The following is a 27,298-nucleotide window of genomic DNA, read 5'->3' as shown; positions in this document are numbered from 1 at the left end:
TCCCTTCAGTTTCTGCCGAACTGAAGCTGTCATTTTAACAGCCCTTCTGGCTGTGAAGATAACCCTTTTAATGAGAGCTGGTGTGGTGCTGCCTGCCTAGAGCATTGCTAGAATATTGCAGGTCCTATTACAAAGGTTTCCCTTGCTCTACTGATCTCGAGACTGCATGACTCAGAATAAGAATGTTGAGTTTAAATGCCTGGGGCAGGGTTGCTTGGACTGCAAAGAAAATTATGATTCTCTTCTTTTAAGACGGTTCCTTTGTGCATGACAAAGGTAAGGAAGCTGTGCATAAGATATTTGAATGATCTGGGAACACTTAAAGGGACACAACCAATCTAAACCACATGCTGCTGACTGAAAATGTGTTGAAAAAACATTTTTTTTTTTATTGTTACAAGCAACACTTCAGATTGCTATTGCTGAAACAGCTGACAGGAAAAAAAGTTTCCCCTAGTTTCTTTACATTGTGCATTTGACAACACTTTGTGTATAGTCAGTTTCACTGCTTCCCCTTTAACACAGTTAGTTAAGCCATTACCCTGTTTGTGAGAGTCTTGGGAGAGAATCATTTTAAAAACAGGAAAATGTGATTGTAAAGAAACACCACCTGGCAGGAAGCCTCAGTGTTTGAAACTGACTGAATTTCAAGTTCAGCGTTCCTTCAAGAAAACAAACATATTTGTTTGTCTATTACTATTATAAATATATGTTTTCAGACATAAAAGTTTCAAAGACTTTTTGGTAGGTAGGAGTTTTGCATGTTGAGCCCTAGGTGACTCCTCTGCACTGAAGTCTAAGCACAGAAGCAAGAAAATTCTGAGGGGCTCTTTTCCCTTGTATTATATCCATTGTTGCCTTTGTCCCATAAACTTTGCTAAGTAAATGATCTGTGCCTGTCAAAGCTGCTTCAAGCACCTGTCCACATTGCCTCATAAGACCCCTGGGCTAATCCTGCTCCTTAGCAACAGAAAATCACAAAGAACAAGAATCCTAGAGGCTTCAAAGTCCTCTACTGCCATCTTCAGCCCCAAAGATTTTAGGCATTATCTTTGCACTGCAGTTGGGAACAGGCCTCCCAGCTAGGGTTGCCAACTTTCGGATTGCAGAAAACTGAACACCCTTGTTCTGCCCCTTCCTGAGGCCACGCCCCTTCCCCGCCCCTTCTCCAAGGCTCCACCGCCTCTTCCACTGTTGCTCACTCTCCCCGGCTCTCGCTCATTTTCACTGGGCTGGGTAGGGGTGTGGAAGAGGATGAGGGCTCCAGGGTGGGCCCAGAAATGAGGGGTTTGGAGTGTGGGAGGGGGCTCTAGACTGGGGCAGTGGGATTGGGTGTGGGAGAGGGTACAGACTCTGGGCTGGGGGTTCAGGCTCTGAAGTGGGGCCAGAAATGAGGGGTTTGGGGCGGGCTCTGGGCTCGGGCATGGGGTTGGCGGACAGGGGGGTGAAGGCTCCAGCTGGGGGTGCAGGCTCTGCTGTGGGGCCGGGGCTGAGGGTTTCAAAGTGCAGGAGGGGATGCGAGTTCTGGGAGGGAGTTTGGGTGTGAGAGGGGGTTCAGGGCACTGGCTCCAGGCCGCACTTACCTCTCAGAAGTGTCCCGCATTTCCCTCCGGCTCCTCTGAAGAGGCGCGGCTTGTTGCGCTGCCCCCATCTGGAGGCACTGACCCCACAGCTCCCATTGGCCATGGTTTCTGGCCAATGGGAGCTGTGGAGCTGGTGCTTGGGTTGGGAACAGTGCAGAGCCCCTATGGCCGCACCTCTGCCTAGGAGCTGGAGGAAAATGCTGGCCACTTCTAGGAGCCATGCAGAGCCAGGGCAGGCAGGGAGCCTTCCTTAGCCCCACTGACCAGAGCTGCCAGGATCTCTTTTCGACTGGGCATTCTGGTCAAAAACCGGACGCCCGGCAACCCTACTTCCAGCCTGCCCAGGGGTACAGGCATGTGCTAGTGGGGCTCGAGCTAAAAATAGCAATATCTAACTACCTTGTCAGTAGGTAAGAACAAGGTTCTCAGATCTGACGCCATTAGGAAAAAAAGAAAAGGTGTTTCCCATAAATCAGCTACTTCACATGCATCCTACAACAAATATGAGGCTAGATATATTCTGACATACACACATAGGTCCGACCTGAAGAACAGCTCTGTTAGCTTGAAAGCTTGTCTCTTTCACCAACAGAAGTTGATCCCATAGAAGATATTACTTTACCCACCTTATCTCATCCACACACACAATGCTCTACAGAAAGGGGGGTAATGGGCGCTCTGACAGACATTTAACTATAACATTGCAAATCACAGTGCTAATACATATAATTACCTTTTGATTTCCGAGAGGTAACTGCTGCCTCTTTGGGGACACATTTATTCCCTCAGGGCCAAGTCCTGGTTCTGTTAAAGTCAAGGACAAAATGGCTGTTGACTTGAGTGGGAACAGCATTTGGCCTTCTGGGTATGAGATAATTCTATTTCATACACCTTCTCTGCAGGTCTGGCCTCAAGAAAAATGGCACCCTGGATGAACTTGTATTTTGGTGCCCCTGGCCCCCAGTGGGCTCCCAGGCTCCCCACCACCCCTTGCACCTCTAACACCTGCATCCCCCTCCTGGACCCATGAGGGGAAATGGAGCTGGATGAATAGAGGAGATGGCATTGCTGCCTACTTTCCTCCTTTGAACGTTGCTGCTCTGTGCACCCTTGGGGTTGGGGGAGTGAAGTCAGAGCTCCCCTCCTCCAGGTCACTTTGCTCTCCCCTTGCGCAGCCCAGATGGGGAGAGAGCAGAAACTCCTGGTGCTCGCCTCACAGCACAGACTAGGTGGGGAAAGTGACCTGGATGCATGGAGTGCTTGGTGGTGCACCACCTGCACCACAGCCCCTTGGGGGGGCATGGAGGAATGTGTGTGTGGGGGGGGAGAGGAGCAGTGTCTGTGTGTCACCACTCCCACCCATGTTCCTCCCCCAGGAGGAAGCAGGTAGAAATCTGGATTTCCCCTCCACCCCCGACCAGCTGGGAGCAGTTTCTGACTCTACACTGGCAGTGCACACCTCTGGACAGCTCACCCCTTCACCATGGTGCCCCTGGACAGTCGCCCAGGTGGCCCACCCCTAAGGCCGACCCTACTTCTCTGCCTGAATGTTGTTGGGTATGTACAGAATGTGATCACCACATGTCAGAACCCTCATTCAGTGTTTATTCTGTAGTGAGTATGTTATGGAATATGAAACAATATTGAAAATACTGGAGATATCCTTAGTATTGAATAAAAGCAGGCTTACCCTACCCTCATACGCAGACATGCCAATGTGATCAGTGGAGACAGTGCAGTCCAGTGCATGCTGGGACTTTTCAGCATGACTGGGAAGTAGGTACCACAGGGCTACATTGCCAATGCAAGTAAATACCCACTGAGTCAGCATTAGCTTTTGTGGCGCCCCTGTTCACTTTCTGAAAGCCCCATGAGGGCTATTTTTAAGGAGGCAGAATAGCTGCACTGGAATTGTGCTGTCAAGGCATTAGTGAGGGCTAGGATCCACTGTGGAGACATAAGGCCTCTGGCACATATTGAGGTATTTTTGTGTCTTGTGGGCTAAACTCCTTCCCATTTCCACAAGGGAGCAAATCCTTCTACCCCACTCCACCCTTCTCAGTGAGAACTACATCTTGGGGTTTGGAGTCTCCTCCTACGCTGGACATTCATTCTCAGACAGAAACTTGTGGCCTTAAGTCAAAGAAGACTTATCTGTACAAATACATGACAAAAGGATCACCAAGGTATTATGGGCTCCAGACCTTTCCTATATTGTCCTGTTAAACACTGACAGTTTGATTCATTCCCAGTGACGTCAAGGAATGAAATCTTGGTCCCACTGAAGTCAACAGTAGTTATGCATCGACTTCAGTGGGGTGATTTCCTGCAATAGGACTACTCACAGAGTAAGTTATTACTCTGCATGAGGAAGGTGGCAGAAGTTGGCCCTGATGTTGCAATCTGTTTTTTCCATTATGTACTTTAGGAATGAGAGATAGAAGCAGAATAGACTAAAAGATCTTGGTTTTCCTCTCTCACAGACTGCTGCAAGACAAACTCTACTGACTTCAGTGGAGTTGTTCCTGATTCACATCAGTCTGAAATCAGAATCAGGTCCCGAGTGCAGCTTCACCTGCTTTTCTCACAAATAGCTTAGTATGACCGAGAAATCTCAAGGGAAGGGGGATATACTTACCTCAACTGAAATAAAGGAACTGTTTAGAGGGAGAAATTTGATAACTGAGGATAAAAAAAATTAAGTGATTGAACCTAAGAACAAATCATGTCATGGCCCTAGCTAAATCTAAGGAGCCTCACCTATGTAAGCAGTTTAATAGAACAGGCAGGATTAATTTATTTTGTGTTGCTCTTATTCAGGGATAATTTTTCCTAGACTATAAAATAAGCTTTTTTTAAAAAACAAAACAAAAACCAACTGAGTGATTTTAAAAAATCAATACCGTATTTGCTTGTGTTAGTACCCAGCAGGATAAACTGAAATTTGGTGAGGCTATTCCAAATAAAAATGTCAACAAGTATAATTTCTAGGATGTGATGGCATGATCATTGTGTCTTTGAGTATTTTCAGAATGCTTATCACATCATTTTTGAAGATCAGTTGATACAGTTGAGAGCTGTATTAAATGCCCAAGTATGTCCAAAACAAAATATAAAGTCTCTAATTAAAGGGACACAATGATTAAAAACTGTATATCCCAAAAAATGAATGTACATACCTGTTTTATTAACAAAACTCAGCTTGGACAGTGAAACTGAGCAGTTTCCTTTTTGTTGATAGTTTCAGTTTCTGTTCCCCATGCACAAACACAATGCTGCAAAGTTTGGGATGCAGACACGGCAGGGAGTACTTACAGTCAACCCAATAACTTATTTCATTGAAAGAAATATATACCTCTCCCACAAATATTCCCATTAGTTATAGCTTCTGTATAGAATGTAACTTTGGAGCCTCAAGTGACTGGAAAATAGCCCTTAGAAATATTGTTTAAAGGTTCTCTCTCTAATACTGCAGAGCATGCCCCTGTAAAAAACATTAGTCATTCTGAATTACAGTCTTGGGAGGGATTTAAAGCCTGGTCTATATTTCAAACTTCAATGTGCTCTATTTACAAGTAAAAAATTATGACTTTTCTGTCTGTGCCAAGCTGTGTCTGACTTTTGCAACAGTAAAAGATTTGGCAGGACAAATTCTTCCCTCAGTTACACCTGTGAAACTTGATGGAAGTCTAGCTTGCTATCCCATAGCTATGTTGTCTCCATTTTACTAACAAGTGTTTTGTTGTTTTTTTTTAAAAGGCAAAATCTTATTTTGGTCAACACAGTAAGCACTTGTGGCTCTGACTACACAGAGGGAGAAGATCTGTTTGGTAGGAAGTGCTCTTGCTCCAGAGTACAACTGCACTTAGAGATTTAAAGACCTGCAGTTGGTCCTGATCAAAGCTGCCTCTTGGTTATATCAGAAATAGTTATATTAGCACAGTCAGACGACTGGAAGAAGGTGGTACTTCATCCTTAGCAATGATCATATTTCTAAAGAATGCCCCAAGAGCTGCGAGATTAATCAGTCAGCAAACAGAGTTGTCATTTTGTTTTCTATCAGGTGGAAATCCTTGATTGGAAGACAAAGCAACAGCTGTGCTTTCTGGATAAGGTAAATGATAATATTGTTAAAATGGCAGGTGACAGTTTTTAATTTTCTGTAAGTAAATGGAGTGCTTGTGAAAGGAGATGGAAAACCCTTCCTCCTCCACTGGAGACAATAGCCTAGGCAGCGGCAGAGCAAACTTGCCCACGTCGCCTTACAAAATCCCTCAACCCCTTTCTGGAAGGACCAGAGCGCAGGGAGCACTTCCAACTTCATTCGTATTCAACCTCTCAGCTGAGGGGGTCTACAAGGGTGCCAGTTTAGTACCAGTTGTGAAGTGACCCTAGAGAGATTTCACATAAGCCGCAAAACTATCATCATGTTGTAATAACTTTGGTCATTATTAACATGGATGGATTTGCAACATGAGCTAGAGATTAAATGCTCCCTTTTCCTATTACGAGTGGCTTGAGCTGTCCATACTAGAAATAGAATTTTTTGGCCATGTTTCGGAAAGTTAAAGGAATGCTGTCAACTTGAAAAATCACATTTCCACCTGCACATTTTTTTGTACCTACTGATCATCTTCCAATACAAATGAACAGTATTTTTTGTTGCCTAGGTGGAACCATGTGCCACGATTAGTGATATCAGATTGATGTTCCATAAATCATGTAAGTATAATATTTTCAAAGAAACATACTAAGGGTACAAATCACATCAGAATATCCAGTACATAAATATTTAAGATAAAATTATATAGTTTGATGGAGCATGTGATACACACACACACACACACACACATTAACGCAAATAATCAGCAACTGAACACTAATGTAGCTGACATTTAAAATAATTTTTCATTAGCTGTCATCTCCTAATTCATGCAGATCTGTGCTTTGATCTGTAACTTGTTTTATTGTTTGTTATAAAAAAAACAACAACAAGAAGTCATAAAAATCTCCAACCAAAAACTTCTTCTCTCATTCAGTTGCAGTCATTACAACAGTGGATAATCCAAAAGCAAATACTGTGGATAATTTTATGTTTTCTAATTTGTCTTGCAGATCCCAAGTGGTATCCAGCAAGGCAGTCAATAAGACTTGATCCCAGTAAGTACCAGTTGAGTCTAGAGTAACAAGGCTATGAACATAGTGCTTGCATAGAGGGGTGCCACATCTTGCCCTCTCTGCTGGTATTATCTGCTATAAGTGGGAGTTTTGCTGAACTAGTTAACATTATGAAGGACTTTACAAAAAGGAGCCCACACAAGCTGAATTCTTTGAACATTTATTGCTCAGAGTCCCACAGATGGGTCTGGTGACAATACCCACTGTTTAGTTAACTTGGGAGTTTGCACATTGTTTTAATTTGTTTTCAACTGTTGAGCACTTGTCCTTCAATGGAAGCAGCATATAATCTATATATTACCTGCACCTAACTGCAATGAGATGGACCCCAAAGTGGTGCTCGTCTGTGAAAAGTCTGAAGGGTTATGTGCTAGTGTTGTTAATTCACAATAATTTCGTTTTATCGCAGGTGGACATTACAGTTTTCTCATGTGATAAGATAATGCAAAATGAATTAATGGGAATATAGGATCTACAGACTTAGCTGGTGCCAAATGGCTGATTCAGTTAATTTAGTCACAGGTATTTCTGGTAGAAAACTCTTGTCGCATGGCATTGGTGCACAAGGGAAAGCATAACTGGAGAAAAAATGTTAATTCTCCATAGTTATTCAAATACAATGTAGCACCTTTTCCCCCCTGCTACTAAGCATACAGTTGTTTACACAATCCCTTTAAATGATTATGCTAGTAAAGATTAACGCACTGTGTTGGGATCAGTCCCTGGGAAAATACGTGCTTGAGCGGCTGTGTTTCCTTCCTTTCCTTACGTTATCAGGCCCCATCCAGTGGCTTATGCTGGGAAAGTGGTCACTGGGAAACAACTGGAACTATCGGGATTCCCCTAAATGCAGGCACTTGCCACCAGCCCAAAGCAGGCATGTGTCTCATAGGTCAAACGTCCGAAATGGAAAGATGTCAGTTAAACAAAAGAGCTTGAAAAAGAGTTGAATATAAATTGCATTCTACTATGCAGAGAGGGGGAGATCCTGGTCTGCTCCATACCTCCTGCCTAGGACCAAAACCCTGTGGAACAACCACATATCCATTGGACTGAAGTGGAAGGCCACAAAGAGATTACATAGGGGCACTCTTCAACCTCTTGCATGGATGAGGAATGAGAAGGGGACTGGTTAGTGGGTCCATGATCTATGTAAATTCTCTCTCCCTACAGAGAGAGCAGTTACACACCCCCAGTAGTGTCTACCCGTTTTCTGTAATGGAATATGCTACTGCAAAGCAGGGGATGAGGATTCAATTGATGGTGTGTTGGTTTCAGTGGTCTTCCGTGGGTGCATAGCAAATTCACTCCTATATTTTTTCCTATTGTTTTGTATGCAAATATAAGGAAACAGAAGCACACTGCATTTGTTTTATCAAATGGCACCCTCTTACCTAAGACTCTGGTAAAAGCATGTGTCAGGCCAAAGAATCCCACAGATTGGTCTAAACAGACTAAAGGGTTTCTTTAGGGTTAATATGGTACCAGAGTTTACTTTAATTTCACTGTGATGAGTATAACTACTTCTTCTTCTCAGAAGGAAAATCCTTGAGAGATGAGGAAATCCTGCAGCATCTCCCAGTTGGCACAACCGCTACACTATATTTTAAAGATTTAGGGCCACAAATAGGATGGACTATGGTGAGCTATGCTGCAAGCCTGAGACATTTTAATTAATGCTTCTCCTTAATTAATTCTTGCATCACTTTCTCTCTGCATTTATTTAGAATGTCCATGCGCTGCCTGGTCTGACAGCAGATGTAGACAGTGGAGCTTCATATTCAGTGACTCTAATCTTAAGAAGCATTTAACCAGAGAACCCAAAAAAAGTACATCATGAAATCCTGACAATGCACCCCATGGAAAAACAGCAGTGATCGCCTTGCAACATGGTAGCCTGGCACCCAGGAACTAAGTGACTATGTAACTTCTGTTCCTTGGGCTGTCCGAGATCAGGCTCATCCTGTTGTCCTGGCAATCAATCCTGCAAAGACATATGAGTGACTTTACTGATGTCAGTCAATTTCATTGACTTCAATGGGTCTACTCATGAGAGTAAAGTTACTCACATGCATGTTTACAGTTCAGGTCCTGGGACACTAATGACAGCTGGTCATTTCAGTCGCAGCATGAATTGAGTTTCATTTTGGTGAATAGTTTTGGCTGAATAAACACTGAAAACAAACATTTTGAAACTCAAAGTTTGCTTTGAAACTATCAAAAGGAACCATTTCAACATTGTGTTTTGAATCAACATTTCATTTAGAAACCAAGTGTCGCTTCAAATACACCTTCACACTCTTTCATTTGACCCAAACAATTTTTTTTTTCTTTTTAGTTTTTCATTGTGTCAAGAAAGACCACCACAAAAAATCATTTCTGGTTTGAAACTACCCAAATATTTTTTCAGTTCAGCCACCAAACTGAAAAATCAGTTATTCATTCAGCTTAACATTAACAGAAATTGAAAACAAACGTTTTCTGCCCTCCTAATTCAGAGAAAAGTTCCATTGTGGCAGCATTAGCCTGTAGCATTGACTAGGTGGTAAAATAAATGGTGGCTCTGAAATGAGGTGGAAAACTGTCCCTGCACAAAGCCTTCTGTGATTCCACAACACACATATTGTCCTTTAGTTTTAATTTAAATGTCACAGCATGAAGGTAAAGTTAGACAGCAATTTGAAAACATATTTTTAGTTAACATAATTAATATAATCTTATTAATGACAAATAGCAAAGACAAAAGTAATAAACCCCCCCTATAATTTTAAATAATCACTTTTCATTGAATATAAATCTTCAGATTATCACACTGGAGCCTATGTTAGAAAAAGACGACTACCAAGTAATCCTAAATGCAGTAAGATGATCAGAACAAATAATTACAATATGAGCAGGTTATCAGATCAAGATGCTTTCATATCGATGTACAGTGAAATACCACAGCATATCAAAACATGATAATGTAAATTAAAGCATAGACCCTACCACATGATTGTCCTGTGAAACATCTAGACCCTCCCTCACCCTGCCCTCGTTCATCTTATTCAGACATAACCTAAGACAAACTTTAGCTTTAGCAAGTTTAAAGAAAAAATGTCTTCCCATCTACAGTCAATTTAACCTTTGCCAGGAAGACTGCTGATGCAATTACATCATATAATATCACCAATACCTCAACACATTTTCTGGACATATGAGTAGCTCTAACTATATCAGAAAAAAGTGGTGATTTTTTGTTACATAAGTTCAGTACATTTCCCTTATTTCTCCATAATTCAGACATGAACCTACTTTAATTAGTTATGGAAGCAAAAGTAATTATAAAAATTGAGGTCAAGTTAAAGTGATGCTGGTATGAAGTATTTCTATTTTAAACAAAATTGACTCATTAGAAACTAGTTTCTTGCCCCCCACCTTTTTTTTGGAGAAATTCTTTACCAGCATTCTTTTTAACCTACAGTCAAAAAGTAGTTTTATAGGATACCAAGATGAAAAATAAAGGCTAACATTATATAAATATAATTTGCATGCACATTTATCACAACTGTATGTGCTCCCATGTTAATTGCAAATAACTTGTCACCTGTGCATGTAAATACTTAAGTTGGATGCCATTACTGCAAATGCAAGTGCACATTATATGTATGCATTTCTAACAATCTCAGTCTATAATTCCAAATGTTGTCATGCCAAAAAAACCCACAAAAACACACCTCCATTCTGGATTGGTGGAGGAATTTACTAATCACAAAACGAAAACAAAGCACTGCCACTGATCTGCTCTGTCTAATTATTCTTTCTCTCTCTCTCTCTTTCTTTTTTTTTGGGGCAGGTATTTTTGACAGAATATGCAGGTCCATTGTTCATCTATTTTCTGTTTTATTTCCGCATGCCTTTTGTCTATGGGCTGGATGACAAGATTACATCAAGCCCACATCCAGTGGTTAAGTAAGTTCTGTTATGAGCCTCAAGCAATATTTTTGTAAGCATCCTATTTTTATTCCAAATTTCTTGCCACACTTGTTTCTGTAGCATTCTTAAATGCTTTTGTCTTGCTATTTCTAGCTTGGCATGTATCTGCCATTCTTTCCACTACATCAAAAGGTTGATTGAAACAATATTTGTTCATCGGTTCTCCCATGGGACTATGCCACTGAGGAATATTATTAAGGTAAATTGTGACAAAAATCTACCCACAGCCCTCCAGTAAATACAATCTGGCCACTCTCTGCACTGCTTCATTAGCACAGTGTTTTGGTGTGGCTTTTGTGGTAATGCACAACAGCTCTGATTATGTAAAGCTGTAATTCTTTTACAAGATCTCACAATAACCTTCCCATTGTAACCTACATGCCACCCTGCCATTATAATTGCTGTCACAGTTTTCCCATTGCTCTTTCAAGATTTAATACCTTCAGTATTCATTCCCTTTTTCGCCCGCTAGGCGCTAGCTCTCTTGGGTGTGAGGATTTCAGAAGCAGTGTTATATTTTAAGGGGGCACAGTCTAGTAGTACGTAGCTAGAGGTTTTCAAAATATTTTTAATCTGTTTTTTTGTAATAGTATCATAGAATCACGTCTCTCCTTGACAGTTATAAATTTGGCTTTGCTTCTTGTGTAGCATAAAGCACCATGGCTGTTCTACATTTCCTTCCTGTCCTGAGCACACCTTAGCAACAACTCTGTTCTGGGAGCAGGGGCTCACCTGTGCTCCCTCCGTTGTCTGCCTGCATAGTGGTATGAGAGACTGCATGGATATGCAGTAACTACAGACATTTTTTTAAAAAAAAGAGGCAGCAGAATACTATATTTTAAAATAATATTATATAGAATCTGGAAGATAGCAGATTATGTCATATCCTAATAGCCCGGTTTTACGATATTTAATATTTTGTGTTTAGACTATTCCTTTAAAATACATCTGCATTTTAAGGGATTGGTAGTCTGACCTGGGAACAAGAAGACTCTAGTTTCATATTTACACCCTACCAATAGTCCTATCTTTGTTATTACCTTACTGATCATCTGACTCCCTGCAGCTGATTAGCATTAGCTTTGTGCTTCCTAAATAGGAAAAGGGTCCTAAATATTCAGCTAGTAGCATGAGCTGGGCACTGGTAGTCACAGTGAATTTTTTTTGCACAGATTTATTTTCATTGCTTTCCTAAGCAGAGATGTGTACAGGTTTCTATCAGGCTAGCAGCTCACTTAGAAATGTCTACTCTGGACAAGTGGTAGCTATTTTACATTAACAACATTAGATGCGTGAAAGCAGGACAATTGTACCTTTAAAGTGAATTCATACAGTGCATTAAATCATCACTTGTCACTGGTGTCTGACACTCCTATTGCACCACTCCAGTCCAAACAAAATACAGCTGCTAAAATCCTTATCTTTGCCAGTCATTCTGACCAGGGCTTTTGAATCACTTCCCCTTCTCCACCACATCAAGTTCACAATACTTGTCTTCATCTTCAATTTCATTCATAACCATGTGTCTCCCTACTTATCTGCACTTGGGCCTGATTCACCTCGCACTTGCTCTGGTGTAATTCTGTTGATTTTAATGGAGTTATTTGTGATGAAAAAATTAATATCGGGTTGACCCTTAATGAATTTTTTTCAAATTTATCAGCACACCAAAAAATTTTTATAAAAATTTTCTGGTCAAATTGAACATTTTCATTTGAGGGTGTTTTTTTTTTAAATTAAAATAAAATTTAAATTTCAGAATGAAAAGTCATTTTTAATTGAAAGATTTTGAAAATGTCAAAATCCAACATTTCTAACTTTTTAAAATATATTTAAAAAATATATTTTTGAGTGAAACAATTCAGAAAGTTCAACATGAATTTGCAATAAGTCTTGGTCAGCCCAAATCTGCATTTCTTGGTGAAAAACATTTCACCGGAACAGTTTTACCAACTCTAATCCCATTATCTTTACCAGCCTCAACATACTTGGTTTTTTTTTCCTCTCACAGCCATATGTGCTTCTTCCATGCCACCACATGTGTGTGGAACATTCTTCCTGGGTTGTAAAGACAGTTCCCCATTTAAATTGGGGGGGAAAGGGATCAAGTTGATGTAAGGTCCAGTGGCCCAGACCCTTAAAGGAATTTAGGTATATAACTTCCTTTGAGGATCTTCCTTATTACTTTCACTTTGTGGGAGGAGAAAGGAGTGGGTGTACAGATTTTCAAGGACATTTAATTATATAGGAAATTTGGGCACCAAGAAACCATTTGTGAGATAGCAGGAGCAAAGAAATGTCGGACTCCCTCCCTCCCCCCCCATTCAAAATGGAGCAATTTTAAACACCTTAGAACTTCCAAACAACTCCGTGTAACTTTCACTAAAATTCCATCACTCCCCTATCATGATGTGTGTGATTTTATATTAGGCCTACTTTTTTTTATTATTATTCCTAATTAAGAGACAAATTGTTACACTCCATTCTAAAAGGAAAGCCCAGCTCAGCCTTAACTTTGGAGCCATAAATATGGTTTAATAATATATATGTACATATCTTTTTACCTAGTCTGACTACACATTTTTCTCCAGCACTCAAATATAGGTGGTAGGAAAGGCCTCCTATTTTAGATACATCATTGTTCATATAGGGGCTGTTGCTTGTTTGTCCTCTAGGAGAAGTCAATTATCTTAATTTAGCGAGAGACAATCAAGTTCCTTGTGAGCATGACTTAAAGGGGATGGGATTGGACATTTCTGAGAGGGAGAAGGGTTTCCATCCATCATATTGGCTGGGAGACCCTTCACCTTTGTTTCACATACATGGCAGTAGGGTCATTTGGGCTCTTTTATTGCTTCATTGTGCTCTCCAGGACCTGGAGGATATGAGCAATTTTTAAGAAAAGATACAGACGTAATTAAAATGGAAACAGACATGTCCTGCCCATGAAGGTTCTACTCATTCCTAGTAGGAATCAAGTAAAAACATTACACGGTATAAACAAAGCTCCTTTTGCTAGCACTCCATATACTCTTGAAAGGTTGTGTTACTTTGTTAGGCCCTGCTAAGCAGTGTCATCTGCTGGGAGTCTGTGTATGAAGAATGAGTTGTATACTGCCAGTTTTGATATGACTGATACTGCTTTCAGCAGTGGCAAATCCCACTTACTTTAGGAGTCTTTCCTTAAAACTGAACTATGTTTTTGTAGTAATTTGTGTACTTTGGTTGTTCACATTAATTACAGCATTTATTGTTGGGATCAGATTCCCAATGTTTAGATGATGCTTTAGAACAGGGGTTCTCAACCTTTTTCTTTCTGAGGCCCCCCCAACATGCTATAAAAACTCCATGGCCCACCCATGCCACAACAACTGATTTTCTGCATATAAAAGCCAGGGCCGGTTTTAGGGGGTGGCAAGCAGGGCAGTTGCCTGGGGCTTCGGCTTCAGCTTCAGTCCCAGCTGGCAGGGCTCAGGGCTTCAGCTTTCTATCCTGGGCCCCAGTGAGTCTAATGCTGGTCCTGCTTGGCAACCCCCATGAAACCTGCTCACAGTCCCCCAGGGGGCCCTGGGCCCCTGGTTGGGAACCACTGCTTTAGAAGGATTTTTTTTCCTGCACTAAAAGCCATAGGCATATACAACTCAGCTCATGGCAAGTCCCAAATTTATAGGAGAGTTTCCTTGTAAGATTCCATTTTAACAGTCTGAGCCCTTCAGGGCAGAGACTTTCCCCATAAGTCTGTACCATGCCTGGTGTGTTTTGGGTGATACTGTAATACAGTAATGAACAGCGAGGAAGGATGGTCTTGGGGTTCGGGTGCTGGACTAGTACACAAATATCTGAGTCTGGTTCTGCTGCAGGTTTTCTGAATAACTTTGGGAAAGTCACTTAACCTCTGCACCTGGGTTCCATTATCTGTAACAGAAATAATCATGCTTTCTTTGGCCCACCATTTGTCTGTCTGGCCTGTAAACCTGCAGTAGGGACTGTCTCTTTATGTGTTTGTACAGTGCCTTGCACAATGGGGCCTCACGCTTGACTGAGGCCTCTGGGCTCTACTGTAATATAAACAATTCTAGGAAAAATTATACTGACATTCATCACAAAGCTGTGAAGGCAACCACCACCCTTGGAGCATGTGAGAGTTTACTACCTCTCAAACCATCAGGTAAAAGAACCACATTGTCAGATATACTACATTCAGCAAGTCTGGTTTGCAGATGTTAAGATTCTGATTTCAGATACACAACCAGTGGTGAGCTGGAGCAGGTTCACACCGGTTCATGGGAACCGGTTGTTAAATTTAGAAGCCTTTTTAGAACCGGTTGTCCCTTGTGGGGCTGAAACACCCATGGGGAAAATTTGGTGGATGCAGAGCCCCCACCAGCAGCTCCCCACTCTGTGCCCGGCCCCAGCTCCCCCTCTGCCCCTGAACACACCGGCCCACTCTGCTTCTCCCCCCCCCCAGCTTCCCGCAAATCAGCTGTCAGCCTGGGAGGGCTGAGGAGCAGGCAGCGGCTTCGCACTCAGGTCCAAGGAGGTGAAGGCGGAGCGGAAGTGAGCTGGGGATGGGGGGCACGAGGAGGGCCGCCCGCACTGCAGCAGGTAATCCGGGGGGGGGGGGGGGAAGGGGAACCGCTCCCCGCCCCAGCTCGCCTCCGCCTCCCTGGGCCAGAGCACGAAGCCACCACCTGCTTCTCAGCCCTCACCAGCTTCCTGTGCAAACAGCTGATTCATGGGAAGCCGGCAGGGGCGCCAGAGAAGCAGGGTGGGGCGGGGTGTTCAGGGGAGGAGGCGGAGCGGAGGTGAGGTGAGCTGGGGCCAGACGCGGGGCGGGGAGCTGCCAGTGGGTGCTCTGCACCCACAAAATTTTCCCCATGGGGGCTCCAGCCCCAGAGCACCCACGGAGTTGGTGCCTAAGGCACTACCTTTCAGTGGGGAGAGCAGCCGCTCCCCCCTGTTCGCCCCCAGCTATGCTACCCCGCCCCGAGGGACCTGCCAGATGCTTTCCGGGAGCCACCGCTGGGACTCCCCACCTTGCCCCCCAGCAGGTCCCTCTGGCTCTTGGGGGGGGGGGGGATGGGATGGACACCCACTACGGTGGCCCATGAGACCCTCCTGCCCGGTTCTGGGGGCAGTCAGGGGACAGGGTTGGATGGGGCAGGGGTCCGGGGGGGGGGCACGACCTCCTCGTGGGGTGAGGAGGGAACCAGTTGTTAAGATTTTGGCAACTCATCACTGTACACAACCTCTTTGGGCATTACTGCCAAAAATGCTGTTTCACCATATAGCCATTATCTACAGCTATCTTGTTTCTCTCTATATATATTTAATAAACAGAGCCAGTAACATAACTCTCCTCTATATGAAAATAACTCTTTCTGAAAGACCTGGACTTTCAGCTGGTCATGGTTTTGCCTTCCATTGATATCTTGGCAGCCAGAGAAAATCTCATGTAAAGTGTAGGAGTTACCATTCTCATTCTTTTTAAAGAGAGACTTTTAGACTATGCAGATTTGCTGCATTTGAAACCCATAACAATCTGGTTACTTTGGAATCATGACTCAGCCGAGCTGTGTTTTCCATTAACTGACTGACCGCCCCATAGCGAGAGCACCTTGATTCTTGTGCTCTTCCTTTCTTCTCTGGCCCCAGTCTCCTGCCCTTTTTCACAAAGTCTTATCTCCACCACAACCACCCGCTGTGTCTACTCACTCAGTCCCTGTGGAGCATTCTCTCTCTTCTTAAAGTCAGGACGGCCTCTCCTATAGATCTTCCTCCACACATCAGCCTCTACTTTTTCTTTGCAGCTTGGGTTCAGTTTTGCTGATAACATCTTTCTCAACCAGCAGCTCAGAGCAGTTTCCTGGCAGGGTCTCTCGAATGCCACCACCACCACCACAACATAGGAGTTTACCTTTGGTTCTAGCAAGTCTAACTGAGAACATCTTGGAATGGTAGTAGGTAAAAATGTGAGCCACAGTTTCTTAGAGGAGGTTTTGGCTACTGCAAATAATTGGAAAATCTATATTTTGGATATAAAAAGAGCTATCAGTCTTACCACCCATCCCCCTCCACCTCACTGCTGCTTAGATTAAATTTGCATCAATTCTGGATTGAATGGCTAGATTTTCAGAATGGTGGCATAATTCCTTAAATCTGGAACTCTTAAGGTTAAATTGTATAAAATAACAACAGTTAATGCCAAGGGGAAAATATCATTCATTACCATTCAGAATCAGGCTTCGTGTTGCATGAGGGTAGAATTTTGCATTTTTAAAATGTTCATTTTTCATGTTTTTATTGATTTTAATTTTTTATTGCTGTTCTATACGATTAAAAACATTAAACATACAGTCTATTTGGGAAGTCATTTTTTAAGCCATTGTGCTAATTAGTGAAAACACTTTGGGGTTTTTAGTTGACTCAGCAGATTATATGTACATACCCCTGTTGACTTAAGTGGAAAGTGTAACAGGCCAATAGTAAAACTCATTGGTGTTTGATTTTGTGAAATCTCTAGAAATAAACAAAACTAGGAACCAGATTCTCCTGTGGTATAACTCCATCAGCTTCAGTGGTCTTATGCCAGTGGAGAATTTGGCCCCTGGATTTTGAATATCCTAAAACATATTTCCTTTTGATTTAAATCATTATTTTCCTGGTGTCAAAATTTAAAACCATGATTTTCTAATTAAATAAAGCTAGAGCTATGTGGATGGAGCCAGGACTGCATATATACAGACATCATTGCTGGCAGTGGGGATTGAATTTGGAAATTTCAGAGAACAGCACAATCTCTTGCCACTTTAGCTAAAAGGAATAACTCTAGCTGTTATATAGTGACAGGTTCCTCCTATCCTTGATGGAGCCAGTCACTTCAGGAAGACAGTAACATGCACTAACCCACTATATCACATATGCAATCAAAGACTCTAATTTGAAAGTAATACCTGCCATGCCTCTAGGACAACTCTGGGAAGAAAAAAAATGTCAGCCAAGTTCACGCTTTATCTGTAATTTGTTGACCTTCAGTAAAATGTTGGTGCCTATATTCTGAACTATGAATGCTCAATTTAGAATAGAACATGGACATTCACCTTTGAGTTCTACTATTGTAAATTTGGAACTTAGTTCCAAATTTAGTTACTACATTTTTATAAAAGATAAACAGAATTGTTAACATGGCTTCAGCTTGGCTGTGTTCCCATATGTTTTATATTGTATCATTTGTAAATATTTTTATTATGGTAACTCCCAAAAGCCCCTATGAGGATTAGGACCCCATTGTCCTGGACTTGGTACAAACATAGAAAAGATACAAGCCCTGCCCAGAGGGGCTTACAGTCTAAAGACACAAACTGCTAAAGGATAGGAAATGGGAATACAATTATGTATGTATTATAGTCTACTTTTATGATTGGGTTTAGACGAAGGATGTAGAGCCAAGATGGTCTTAACAACCGCAACTCTGAATTTTAAAATAAACTTGGGAGTAAGGCTGCAGTGGTCAAAGCCAGAAAAGAGGAGCTTGTGGTAGTCAAGACGTGAAGCGATGAGGGCGTGGATGAGTTTTGGCTGTGGACAGGGAGCAAAGGCTGGATTTAGGAGTGTGTAAGAAAAAGTGGAAGGATTTAGAAATGTCCTGAATATGTGCATCCTGCGAGAGAGTCGAGTCAGAGGTGACACCCAGGTTATAGGGGAAGAGAGAGGGAAGGAAGATGATGAGCTCAGTTTTGGCCATGTTGAGTTTAAGGTGATGATTGGACAAAAATGTCAGAAAGACAGGCTGAGATACTAGATTTAGTGAAGGGGGAGGGTGCATCCATAGAGAGGTAGATTTATGAGTCATCAGCCTCAAGATGGTAGTTAACACCTTCCTTGCAGAGGAGAGCACCAAGAGCTAGAATATAAAAGTAGCAGAGGAGAGGGCCAAGGATAGACATCCTTGAAAGGGGAAGGGGAAGAGGAGCTTGGCAAAGAAGACACTGAAAGAGCAATCCGAGAGGTAGGAGGAGAAGACCATGAAAGAACAGAGCCATGGAAACTAACACAGGACAGAATTTCAAGTAGGGAGAAACTGACATTGCAAAAGCTTCCAAGAAGCCAAGGATGATGATGCTAGAGTGTAGGCCCTGAAATTTGGCCAGTAACAGATCATTAATCTAGTGAGAACAGTTTCAGTGGAGCATAGAAGGTGGTAGCTGGATTGGAGAAGGTCAAGAACAGAATTAAAAGCGAGAAATTCAGCAAGTGGTTGCAGACACCACATTCAGTGCATTTGGAGATGAAGGGGAGGAGAGAGATTGGGCTATAGTTTGAGGAAGACATAAGGTAGGTGTTTAAGATGGAGAGGATTAAAGCATGCTTGTATGGGAAGGGAAAGGAAGAGGCTGGGAGGGAAGTTGGTCATAGTTCACCATTTAAAACCCATGATGTTTCTATATGTGGCAAAACAAGTCCTGTCTCCCCTAGCACTTGGTCTTTATGGCTCCTCGTCTCTGATCTGTGCGCAGTGAAACAGAATGGCTTCCCAGATAAAACGCTCCTTTAGCTTCAACTCTTTGGGCCACATTTTCAAAAGCAATTTCTAGACCAAACAGTCTGTACGCTCTCTTTGCACTGAAGGGCAAAAAAATCTCACTCCAAGAGCAATACTTCCTGCTTATTTACTGTTGTCTTTTCCTGTTCTTTCCCTTCCACTCCACCAAACTTGGTATGTTGTCATTTTTGTTGCATTATCTGCAACTTGCAATTTGCCCCCAAGTGATCATTATCACTATTTCTTTTGGTAATCACTAGTCTAGATAACGCTACTGTTTTCCCTACACACACAGGACAGTTGATATCTTTATTATAAAAAAAAATTACTTATTTTTCAGAACTGCTTCTATTACTGGGGATTTGCAGCTTGGCTTGCTTATTACATCAATCATCCTCTTTATACACCTCCTTGTAAGTAGCAAAATGGCCCTCAGAATAACTTGAACCTTTACCTGGGTATATTTGAGTGCTAATTATCCACTTTTAAACATTTTGTTTTCTAGCCTATGGACAAAAACAGATAAATTTTGCTGTGATCATGTTTCTGGTAGGACTTTTACTTTTTTTTTTATAAATTATTATTAAAGACTCTCCTTTATGATTTATTAGTCTCGGGGTGGGGTGGGGTGGGGAGACTGTCAAAGATTTATTACTGGAAAGCTCAGGACATAGAACTAAGACTGATCAGCTTAAGATAGAGACAAAGCTGTCCATTTTGACCAGAACCTGGACTTCAGGGAAAGTTTTGGCTGAGTAAGAATTTCAAAATTGGTCCGTTTAATCTGCAGAAATTAGGTAAGAATTTGTGTGTGGAGATGCACACTCAGCCACATTCATCACAGTGATCCTGGTATTACCAGAGTTTATCAAGGGTTGAGAATATCAAGTAGGTCATAAGTAGCTGACAGCTGGCCTACTACAGAATTATGAAAGTGTTAATATTCAGGGCAAGGGTTTCATCTTGCTGGCTTTCCATATATTCTGACAGAATTCCTCTGGAAATAGAATCCTGAAAGTGTCCTTTCACTTACCTCTCCAGGACTATTTTATTTCCTTGTTATACTAACATTGCTTCTCATAGGAAGTATCCATTCTCTCTAGTGCAGATGTAACCTATCTCCGCATTGAGAAGAAAAAGAATTACTATAGTGTCAATGATTGGAGGATCTCATAGCACTTTTCAAATGTGAAATTTTATTAGAGTTAGATAATGGTGGATAATTTGAGCCACATAGGTTAAAGTGACTTTCCCAAGGTCAGACAGCACAAGTGCAAAGCTGGGAATAAAACTCAGGAGCCCTGATTACCAGTTCTCTGTTCTACTCTGGCCATAATCCTATATACAGACCATTTCAATCTATTTTCCACCTAACTAGTGGTGGAAAGCATTGCCTAAAAGCAGGTGGGAAAATTGGTTAATGGAACTTTGTGAATCACATCAAGTCCTTGCCATAAGGAGTAGAAGTCGTTATGGACCAGCATATCAGTATTTATGCAGCTGCACAAATATGCCTTGGGATTTTTGAGAAATCCAAACTGCCCAATTAATTTTTTTTAAACAAATCAGCCCAGTCAAAAGGTAAAGAAAACACGCTGGAATCCACTTTATTCAGGGGTTATTGTGTTAGGGTTTGGCTGGGAAAATAGCTGGAGTGCATTGTACCTTCTTGGGACTTGGTTAACACTTGCTAGCTGGCAATCTGACAGGTGCAAAGCAGAGTGTAATATGGACTCTTGTGTATGGAAAGATGAATAGAACAGATGTCTCCTTACCATCAGTCCAAAATCTTGTTTTGAGCTTAATTAAGATCTAAACACACTTTTAATCCTGTGTTATTTAGGCTGTTTCTCAATGGGGGTTGGGGCCCTTTAAAAATATTTATCTAGGAACTGGCACTGGGAAGAGGAATAAGTGGAAGGAAAGCATTTTCCTTTATTGTATGCTGCTTCTTGCAGATATGTGAAGCTGGAAATTTCTCTATCCACGTTGCACTCAGTGACCTGAGAAGAGATGGTAAAAGTTTGTTCCCTACCTTTGTGCAGTTAAGTTAGCTCTTCTGCAGTGACCTACACTGATGATTGGCCTGATCCTGCAAGGTGCAGAGAGCCTCCTGTGAGGGGCTAATCACCCTCAGCTGGCCTCAGTGGGAGTTGAGGGTACTCAGCACCTCATAGGATTGGACCCTAAAGGAAGTTTGGGTATGTAACAAAAGCACTTAGGGCCAGATTTGTGCCATTAGTGCATGAGCCTGTGTAAGCTGCACTGGTGGTTCAAAGTGGGATGTGGGCATGATATTCGGGTTGGCTAGTTCTTCAGGGGATGCTAGCAGGAGCTGTTCTGTGGAGAGTGCAGGGTCCACTAATATGCCTGGCTTCTGTCCAGGGCACAAGCTGTGTGTGTGCTTGGAAGTTAAGGGCAGTGGCTCCCTTGTGCTTTGCTCCCTCTTTGTGGAAGGGCTGCGTCTCATAATATTTGCTAACTGCATCCACAATTTTGATATAATGTAATCTGTAGAAATACCGTTCATTTCTGGGGTCTAGGAAATGGTGCAGACACTTCCTATGGGAATGACTTAGTGCTGGCCAGTCAGCATTGCCAATGATCTTTCCCAAGGATGCTTCTAGGGATGGTACTGCCAAATACTGTGTGCAATCCTTAATGATCCTATAGCACTTCCCCACAGGCACCCTAAGCCTTCCTCTGGGCTCAGTGGAGTCCTTATTTTCCCAAGTCTATCTTGCCCATCTCTTCAGTAGGCAGATTTGGATTGTCTTTATAGCAAACTACATGGTACATAGGAGCGTCAGTATTCTGTGGTTTATCTTTTGTGGTTCTTTTAATCTGTAGGATCCAAGATCCGTAAGATCCCTTATCCAACAAAGAATCCTTTCACATGGCTGTTTTTCTTTGTATCCTGTCCTAACTATACATATGAGGTATGTATTTTCCTCAGTAAACCACACTAAGATTTAAGTTTTGCAGGTTACATCTCAATTTATACTATATTATTAAAATAAACATATAAGAAACTTAAAATAAAAAATATGCAAGCCCACTTCATATTGCCAAACTCTAAGTTCAATCTTTCAAAGAGTTAACCCATGACAGACATCCTAAAGTACCTTTTATGTGAAATTTACTTCTGTGCAGAAAGACTGCATGAAGCCATTGCATGCTTCAGTCTCTCAAAATTAAAATCTAAATAGGATGTGAGTGGTGCATAGACCTGGACCTGCGAGTGGTGCATAGACCCAGACACCGTCCTGGGCACAGCGGTGAGTGTCAGGCTCTGTGTCTTCAATGCACGCAGCCCCACTGAAGTAGGATTTATACAAAATCTTGATTTCAGGGAGTTTCATTGGTGTAAATGAGAACGTTTGCCTCCAGGGCTGCATAATGTCACATTTTAAGCACTAATTTAGGAACAAACACAAAATAGGTGGAGACAAGGGAGAGAGGAAACTTAAGTCCAAAACAACACACACACACACACACACAATAACCATGATGAAAAATGGGGAGCTTTTGTTTGGAATTAACAGGATGCTACTGACTTTGTGAAAAATAATTGGTACCAGAAATAGCTTTCGGTAACCATGGATGTATTGTTTACTTACATTAGGGAGGGATGTTTTGATAATAGAGGTATAAATGTGAATGCTATCATCAGAAATATTTTTAATTTCCTTGGCCATAACAGGTGGGGGCATGGATCAGCTTCACCATCATGACTCAGTGCGTCCCGGGTGAGTAAGGTTTTCTTTCTCCCAACTAGATGATTTGTTCTCAGGACAAGAGAATGCTGTTTCACTAGCATTGATGTCGTTTCTTTTTTTATATATCTTTTTATAGTGGGATTGTTCACATTTCTTTGCTTCACTCAGATGACAGTTTGGGCAAAGGATAAACACTACACCTACGTACGAGAATTCAAGGATTATCCAAGTCTTAGGATGCCAATTATTCCTTTCTTACTGTAAGAAGAAAGAACTGCTTGAATACCTGAGTGGAGCTACAGGAGGACAAAGCTGATGGGCTCTCTTTATTGAGAGACCTGCTGGCAAATGAGAATTCATTTAGATAACTAAACCAGGGTGGTTCTGCTGCATGGTATCTCCATTGCTGGGGGAAATTCTATACAATTGGAAGCTACATCTCCCTAATATTCTAAATTTTCAGAAAGTCATATTGGTTGCCATGGCTTTATTGCTTCATTGGCAGCCAAGGGCCTTCAAGGTTCACTATTGGCCTAGATCCTTTCAATTACTGACAGTTGTAGCTTCCTGTACTGGCCTGGTTGGTTTTGTGGATCACAACGAAGCCTTGCCACCAGTAAGCTCCAACTTGTGGAACAGCATTCCACAGAAATGCTGATTGACTACATTGGAAAGGAGACCCACCATTGATTTCTGGAGTCATCACCAGGTCAGCTGATCCAAAGGTAGATGTGTGTGCTGCCTCCCCTTGCTGGAGAGAGAGTGCTATGGGGACAGTTGCTTCATGGGGAAATGAAGTTACAAAGGAGGGAAATAGGAGTACTCAGAATAAAGAGGTGAACAATAGCTCAGATGCCCGAGTTAGCCCGACCACACACTTTGACAAGTCAAAACCTTAAATCACAAGTCACTATGAATAGAACATCCCCTGTTAGGAAAACTCCTTTATCAATAAATTGCTCACCAGCTAGTAGACTGGATTTTGAAGATGTAGTATCTTCAGTAGCTGTGATATTTGGCCTGTTTTCATAAAACAAGTCATTACGATACCAAAAAGAACTTTTACCTAGAGGTTTTATGTTAGTGTTCTCTGAAGAGTTTTTAATGTACTTTGTAAACAAATGCACTGACTACAGTCCTCAAAATGATAGTTCTGTCCCTGTTTGTAAAGCAGGGAGAAGGAATCGGTTACATAGTGAACTTTCTATATTTTGTTTTCCACAAGGTGTTCAGTTTAACTTGGAAGGTTTTCTATAAATCTATTCAAGAAACTACTGCAAATCCTGTCGTAATGATTTTTTTAACTACTTATTTTAGAATGTATCTACAAAGAGAACAATGTTTTTTCATGATGATTTATTTACCTAGAAATGACTTATAGAAAGATTTTTGCAACGATTTGTAAAGATAAAATATGCAATAAATTCAAGCCTACATTTTGAACTCTGTCAATAATTATGGCAACAAAAGATGATGTATTATAGATGGTTGCAGAAGTTTCATAGTTTATATATAAATATAAAGCAAAATGGTCTTGTATCAAATAAAAAGTTACATCCACTGGATAAAAAACAAACCAACAAAATCCCTGGAGTTCATTATTACACAGCAAATTCTACCACTGGATGAATGGCTTAGAAGCATGTAATGATTAGTGCTGTGAGTAATCAAAGCAATAAATCATTATGAATGATTTTTCATTCTGCTATTCTATGGTAGTTTGACTGGGAGACAGAAAGAGAGCTAGAGGCAAAACTAGTGTCAGGGGTGAACTTCAAAATGTTTGATGGTTCAGTCATATAATCCTCCAAAAATGCTGGGGTCCTGTCTGCCACAATTGCCTCACTTCTCATCGACTTCAAAGGGGACTGCATGTAGGCTGAAATTCCCCTGTCTACAGATGGCCAGCAGAAGGCCTGGGCAATGCTTACATCCTGGCTTGAGCCCTGAGGGCTCTGCACAGAGGGAAAATTTAACTTCATCTGGCGACAGGATCAGGCCCTGGATGTCAGCCTAGACCACCAAGAGATTGCCTACTTCCTACTTTGGGCCAGATCAGAAATACTGAATATTGCACACAGACTTTAAAAAAAACCAAAACCAAAAAATTTTTTGGTAGTTTCACCTCCATTCCTGCAACCAGGAAATGAAGGGCTGTGTATTTACTTTCATTATCAAAAGTCACCAAGCTTTTTCAAATATAAAAGGGTTCTGCTTGGGTGAGAGGTTTGGGTGGATTCTCCGGTGCTCTAATGGCATTGCTTGACATTACAATGAGGCAACCTCTAAGCAGGAGTATTATGTCCTGGCCCAACACAGTCCTTGGCATTTTAAGAAGGTGGGTGCCCATTTCTGGTTGCAATTTAATTTGGAAGGTTTTTTTAAAAAAACTACCACCATCTTAAAGGTCCAGCATAGAAAAACTGTCTTTAATGCTTTCTTATGTCAGTAAGGAAGAAAGAGTTGTCTCTCTTTGCAGCTTATAATGATCCTGTGTGACAGGAGGATTCTATTATAAACCAAGCATCTTCCGTTCCTTTGACCCTTTCAGTGTGTACCTCCTGTCTCTCTCCAGCCAAGGCAGAAGAAGTTTTTTGTTGCTAGTTAGTTGTGAACTCAGTACTTAGAAAGGTACAAAGCTTTATTTGAAAACTGCCCTGAGCAGTTTCTTCATTCTCCATACAGCTGTGATATGGCACATCTGTGAGCTAACAAGCTCTCAGTGTTAGCAGCTGCAGGGGAGTTCTATGCAGCTGCCTATTGAGGAAAAGCTGGGGACACCTTCACCTCCCGACTGGCTCCAGCAGCACGAGGGTGTAAAGGAATTCCTTCATCCTCCATCTGTTGCTTAGCAAAGTTCACAAATACCTACAAGAGGAGAACAGATCAATATAACCAGCCTCTCCAGAGGCCAGGCAGTTGAACTACTATTGCCACTTGCATCACATCAGATTCTCTGTAGGCAAGAAGTGTGAAGCAGAACCCAGAGGTATGTGTAGAAATGAAAACTGCCCATCAGCGGAGTTCACACATTTTTCTTTATCCTATACTGAATACATGTACAAATCCACCTTTTATGTCAGCTGAGGTAGGGGGCAAGGCTCATAGAACATGCACCACACTGGTGGGCAAGGGAGAAGATGTAGTATCCTAGAGGCACTGTGCGGAGGTCACAAGCAGTCATAGGTGTGTGGGGAGTATATCCGCTAGCAGCCCCCATGACAGCTGCATAACAGGTGTCATCTGCACAGACCCATGGCCGCCAGCTGGGTGTGATGCCCTCTAATGACAGCGTGTGCTGCCAACAGACTGCCCCGTGTTGCTGCTTTTAGTGTGGAAATGCTCCTGTATGGAAATCAGTGGCTTCTGAGGAGGAGGGATAGGTACACAATTAGTTGATTGGGTATTGCAGGGCCTCTGGACACAAGGCAGTCAAAATCTCATTAAAACTAAATCGAAGAAAACAAATTGGCTATTTCAAATTCAACAAATCTCATTCTGAATAGCAGAATCTGGTCTGATCTGCTCACTACCACTCCTGTTTCTGTACTGAGAATCCAAGGGGGATCCTAACGGAACATGTCATGTGCACTCCTGCCCCTGGGATCAGTTGTCACTGCAGCTTCACAGGGCATCAGGGTATGCATAGGTCTGATCCTGCACTTTTACCTGAGGGCACTGAGCGTTTTGTCTGAGTTAGGGGTATAAGGTAAAGCCCTTCAAAAGTTGGTTTAACAGACAGTCAAGACAGATCTAGACCCTAACTTATTCTGGGTTTTTCCAGATCCCTATTCCAGATTCCTCTCCCTAGCCAGCCAGATCTTCTCATGGGTGACTTTACTGCTTTCTTACTCACCTGATCCAAAGTCGTTTGAGAGACTGAATATTCTTCAATGTTCAGGTTTTCTTTGTTGGAGAGAAGTAACCGAAAGATCCTGGCCAGTGAGGAGGAGCAAATCTGGTACTGCAGCATGTTACAGTGTTTCTCTCTTTGTAAACTGCCTGGGAAGTTGACTTGTATGAAATGCTCAGCTGGGCTTGGATCTGGACACAGCCCTGGTTTAGGTGCTTTAATTTTCATGGTGACAATATATCCGTCTCCAAATCTGAGAAACACACATGGGTTTGGTTGTTTTATGAAGACATGGTTTTACTATTCAATTGGGGGAAATCAGCTCTCAGCAGTTAGCTATACACTCAGAAATGCAGAGGCAACGTGTGGGGGTGGAGGCCACGCAGGGTCATGTGCCCCCCCCCACCCCAGATTTCTGCCAGGATGGGAGTTGGGCTGAGGGGGACAT

The 27,298-nt window shown here is 42.1% G+C and overlaps 2 protein-coding genes across 3 annotated transcripts in view; one reads left to right on the top strand and one right to left on the bottom strand.

Annotated features, from left to right (window-relative positions):
• LOC311524795 (very-long-chain enoyl-CoA reductase-like) overlaps nucleotides 1-24,393 on the top strand; it is a 32,865-nt gene extending 8,472 nt beyond the window's left edge. For both annotated transcript variants that reach the window (XM_084636307.1, XM_084636306.1), the window contains exons 2-13: nucleotides 5,647-5,697; nucleotides 6,254-6,305; nucleotides 6,699-6,743; nucleotides 8,299-8,402; nucleotides 10,597-10,712; nucleotides 10,830-10,935; nucleotides 19,619-19,691; nucleotides 19,784-19,827; nucleotides 21,237-21,294; nucleotides 22,129-22,217; nucleotides 22,982-23,027; nucleotides 23,134-24,393. In XM_084636307.1, coding sequence (XP_084492433.1) covers nucleotides 6,290-6,305; nucleotides 6,699-6,743; nucleotides 8,299-8,402; nucleotides 10,597-10,712; nucleotides 10,830-10,935; nucleotides 19,619-19,691; nucleotides 19,784-19,827; nucleotides 21,237-21,294; nucleotides 22,129-22,217; nucleotides 22,982-23,027; nucleotides 23,134-23,261 — 825 coding nt within the window. In that variant the 5' untranslated portion in view covers nucleotides 5,647-5,697; nucleotides 6,254-6,289 and the 3' untranslated portion in view covers nucleotides 23,262-24,393. The remainder of the gene's footprint in view (nucleotides 1-5,646; nucleotides 5,698-6,253; nucleotides 6,306-6,698; nucleotides 6,744-8,298; nucleotides 8,403-10,596; nucleotides 10,713-10,829; nucleotides 10,936-19,618; nucleotides 19,692-19,783; nucleotides 19,828-21,236; nucleotides 21,295-22,128; nucleotides 22,218-22,981; nucleotides 23,028-23,133) is intronic.
• Nucleotides 24,394-24,536: 143 nt separating this feature from the next.
• ABCA4 (ATP binding cassette subfamily A member 4) overlaps nucleotides 24,537-27,298 on the bottom strand; it is a 112,791-nt gene continuing 110,029 nt past the window's right edge. Inside the window, exons 49-50 of the mRNA XM_084637791.1 lie at nucleotides 26,854-27,103; nucleotides 24,537-25,865 (exon numbers count right to left, since the gene is read on the bottom strand). Coding sequence (XP_084493917.1) covers nucleotides 25,755-25,865; nucleotides 26,854-27,103 — 361 coding nt within the window. The 3' untranslated portion in view covers nucleotides 24,537-25,754. The remainder of the gene's footprint in view (nucleotides 25,866-26,853; nucleotides 27,104-27,298) is intronic.

This window comes from Lepidochelys olivacea (assembly GCF_965140295.1).
Source record: "Lepidochelys olivacea isolate rLepOli2 genome assembly, chromosome: 8".
Classification (NCBI taxonomy): Eukaryota; Metazoa; Chordata; order Testudines; family Cheloniidae; genus Lepidochelys; species Lepidochelys olivacea.
Note: the sequence above shows the minus strand (reverse complement) of the source record. Positions and strands in the feature narration are given on the sequence as shown.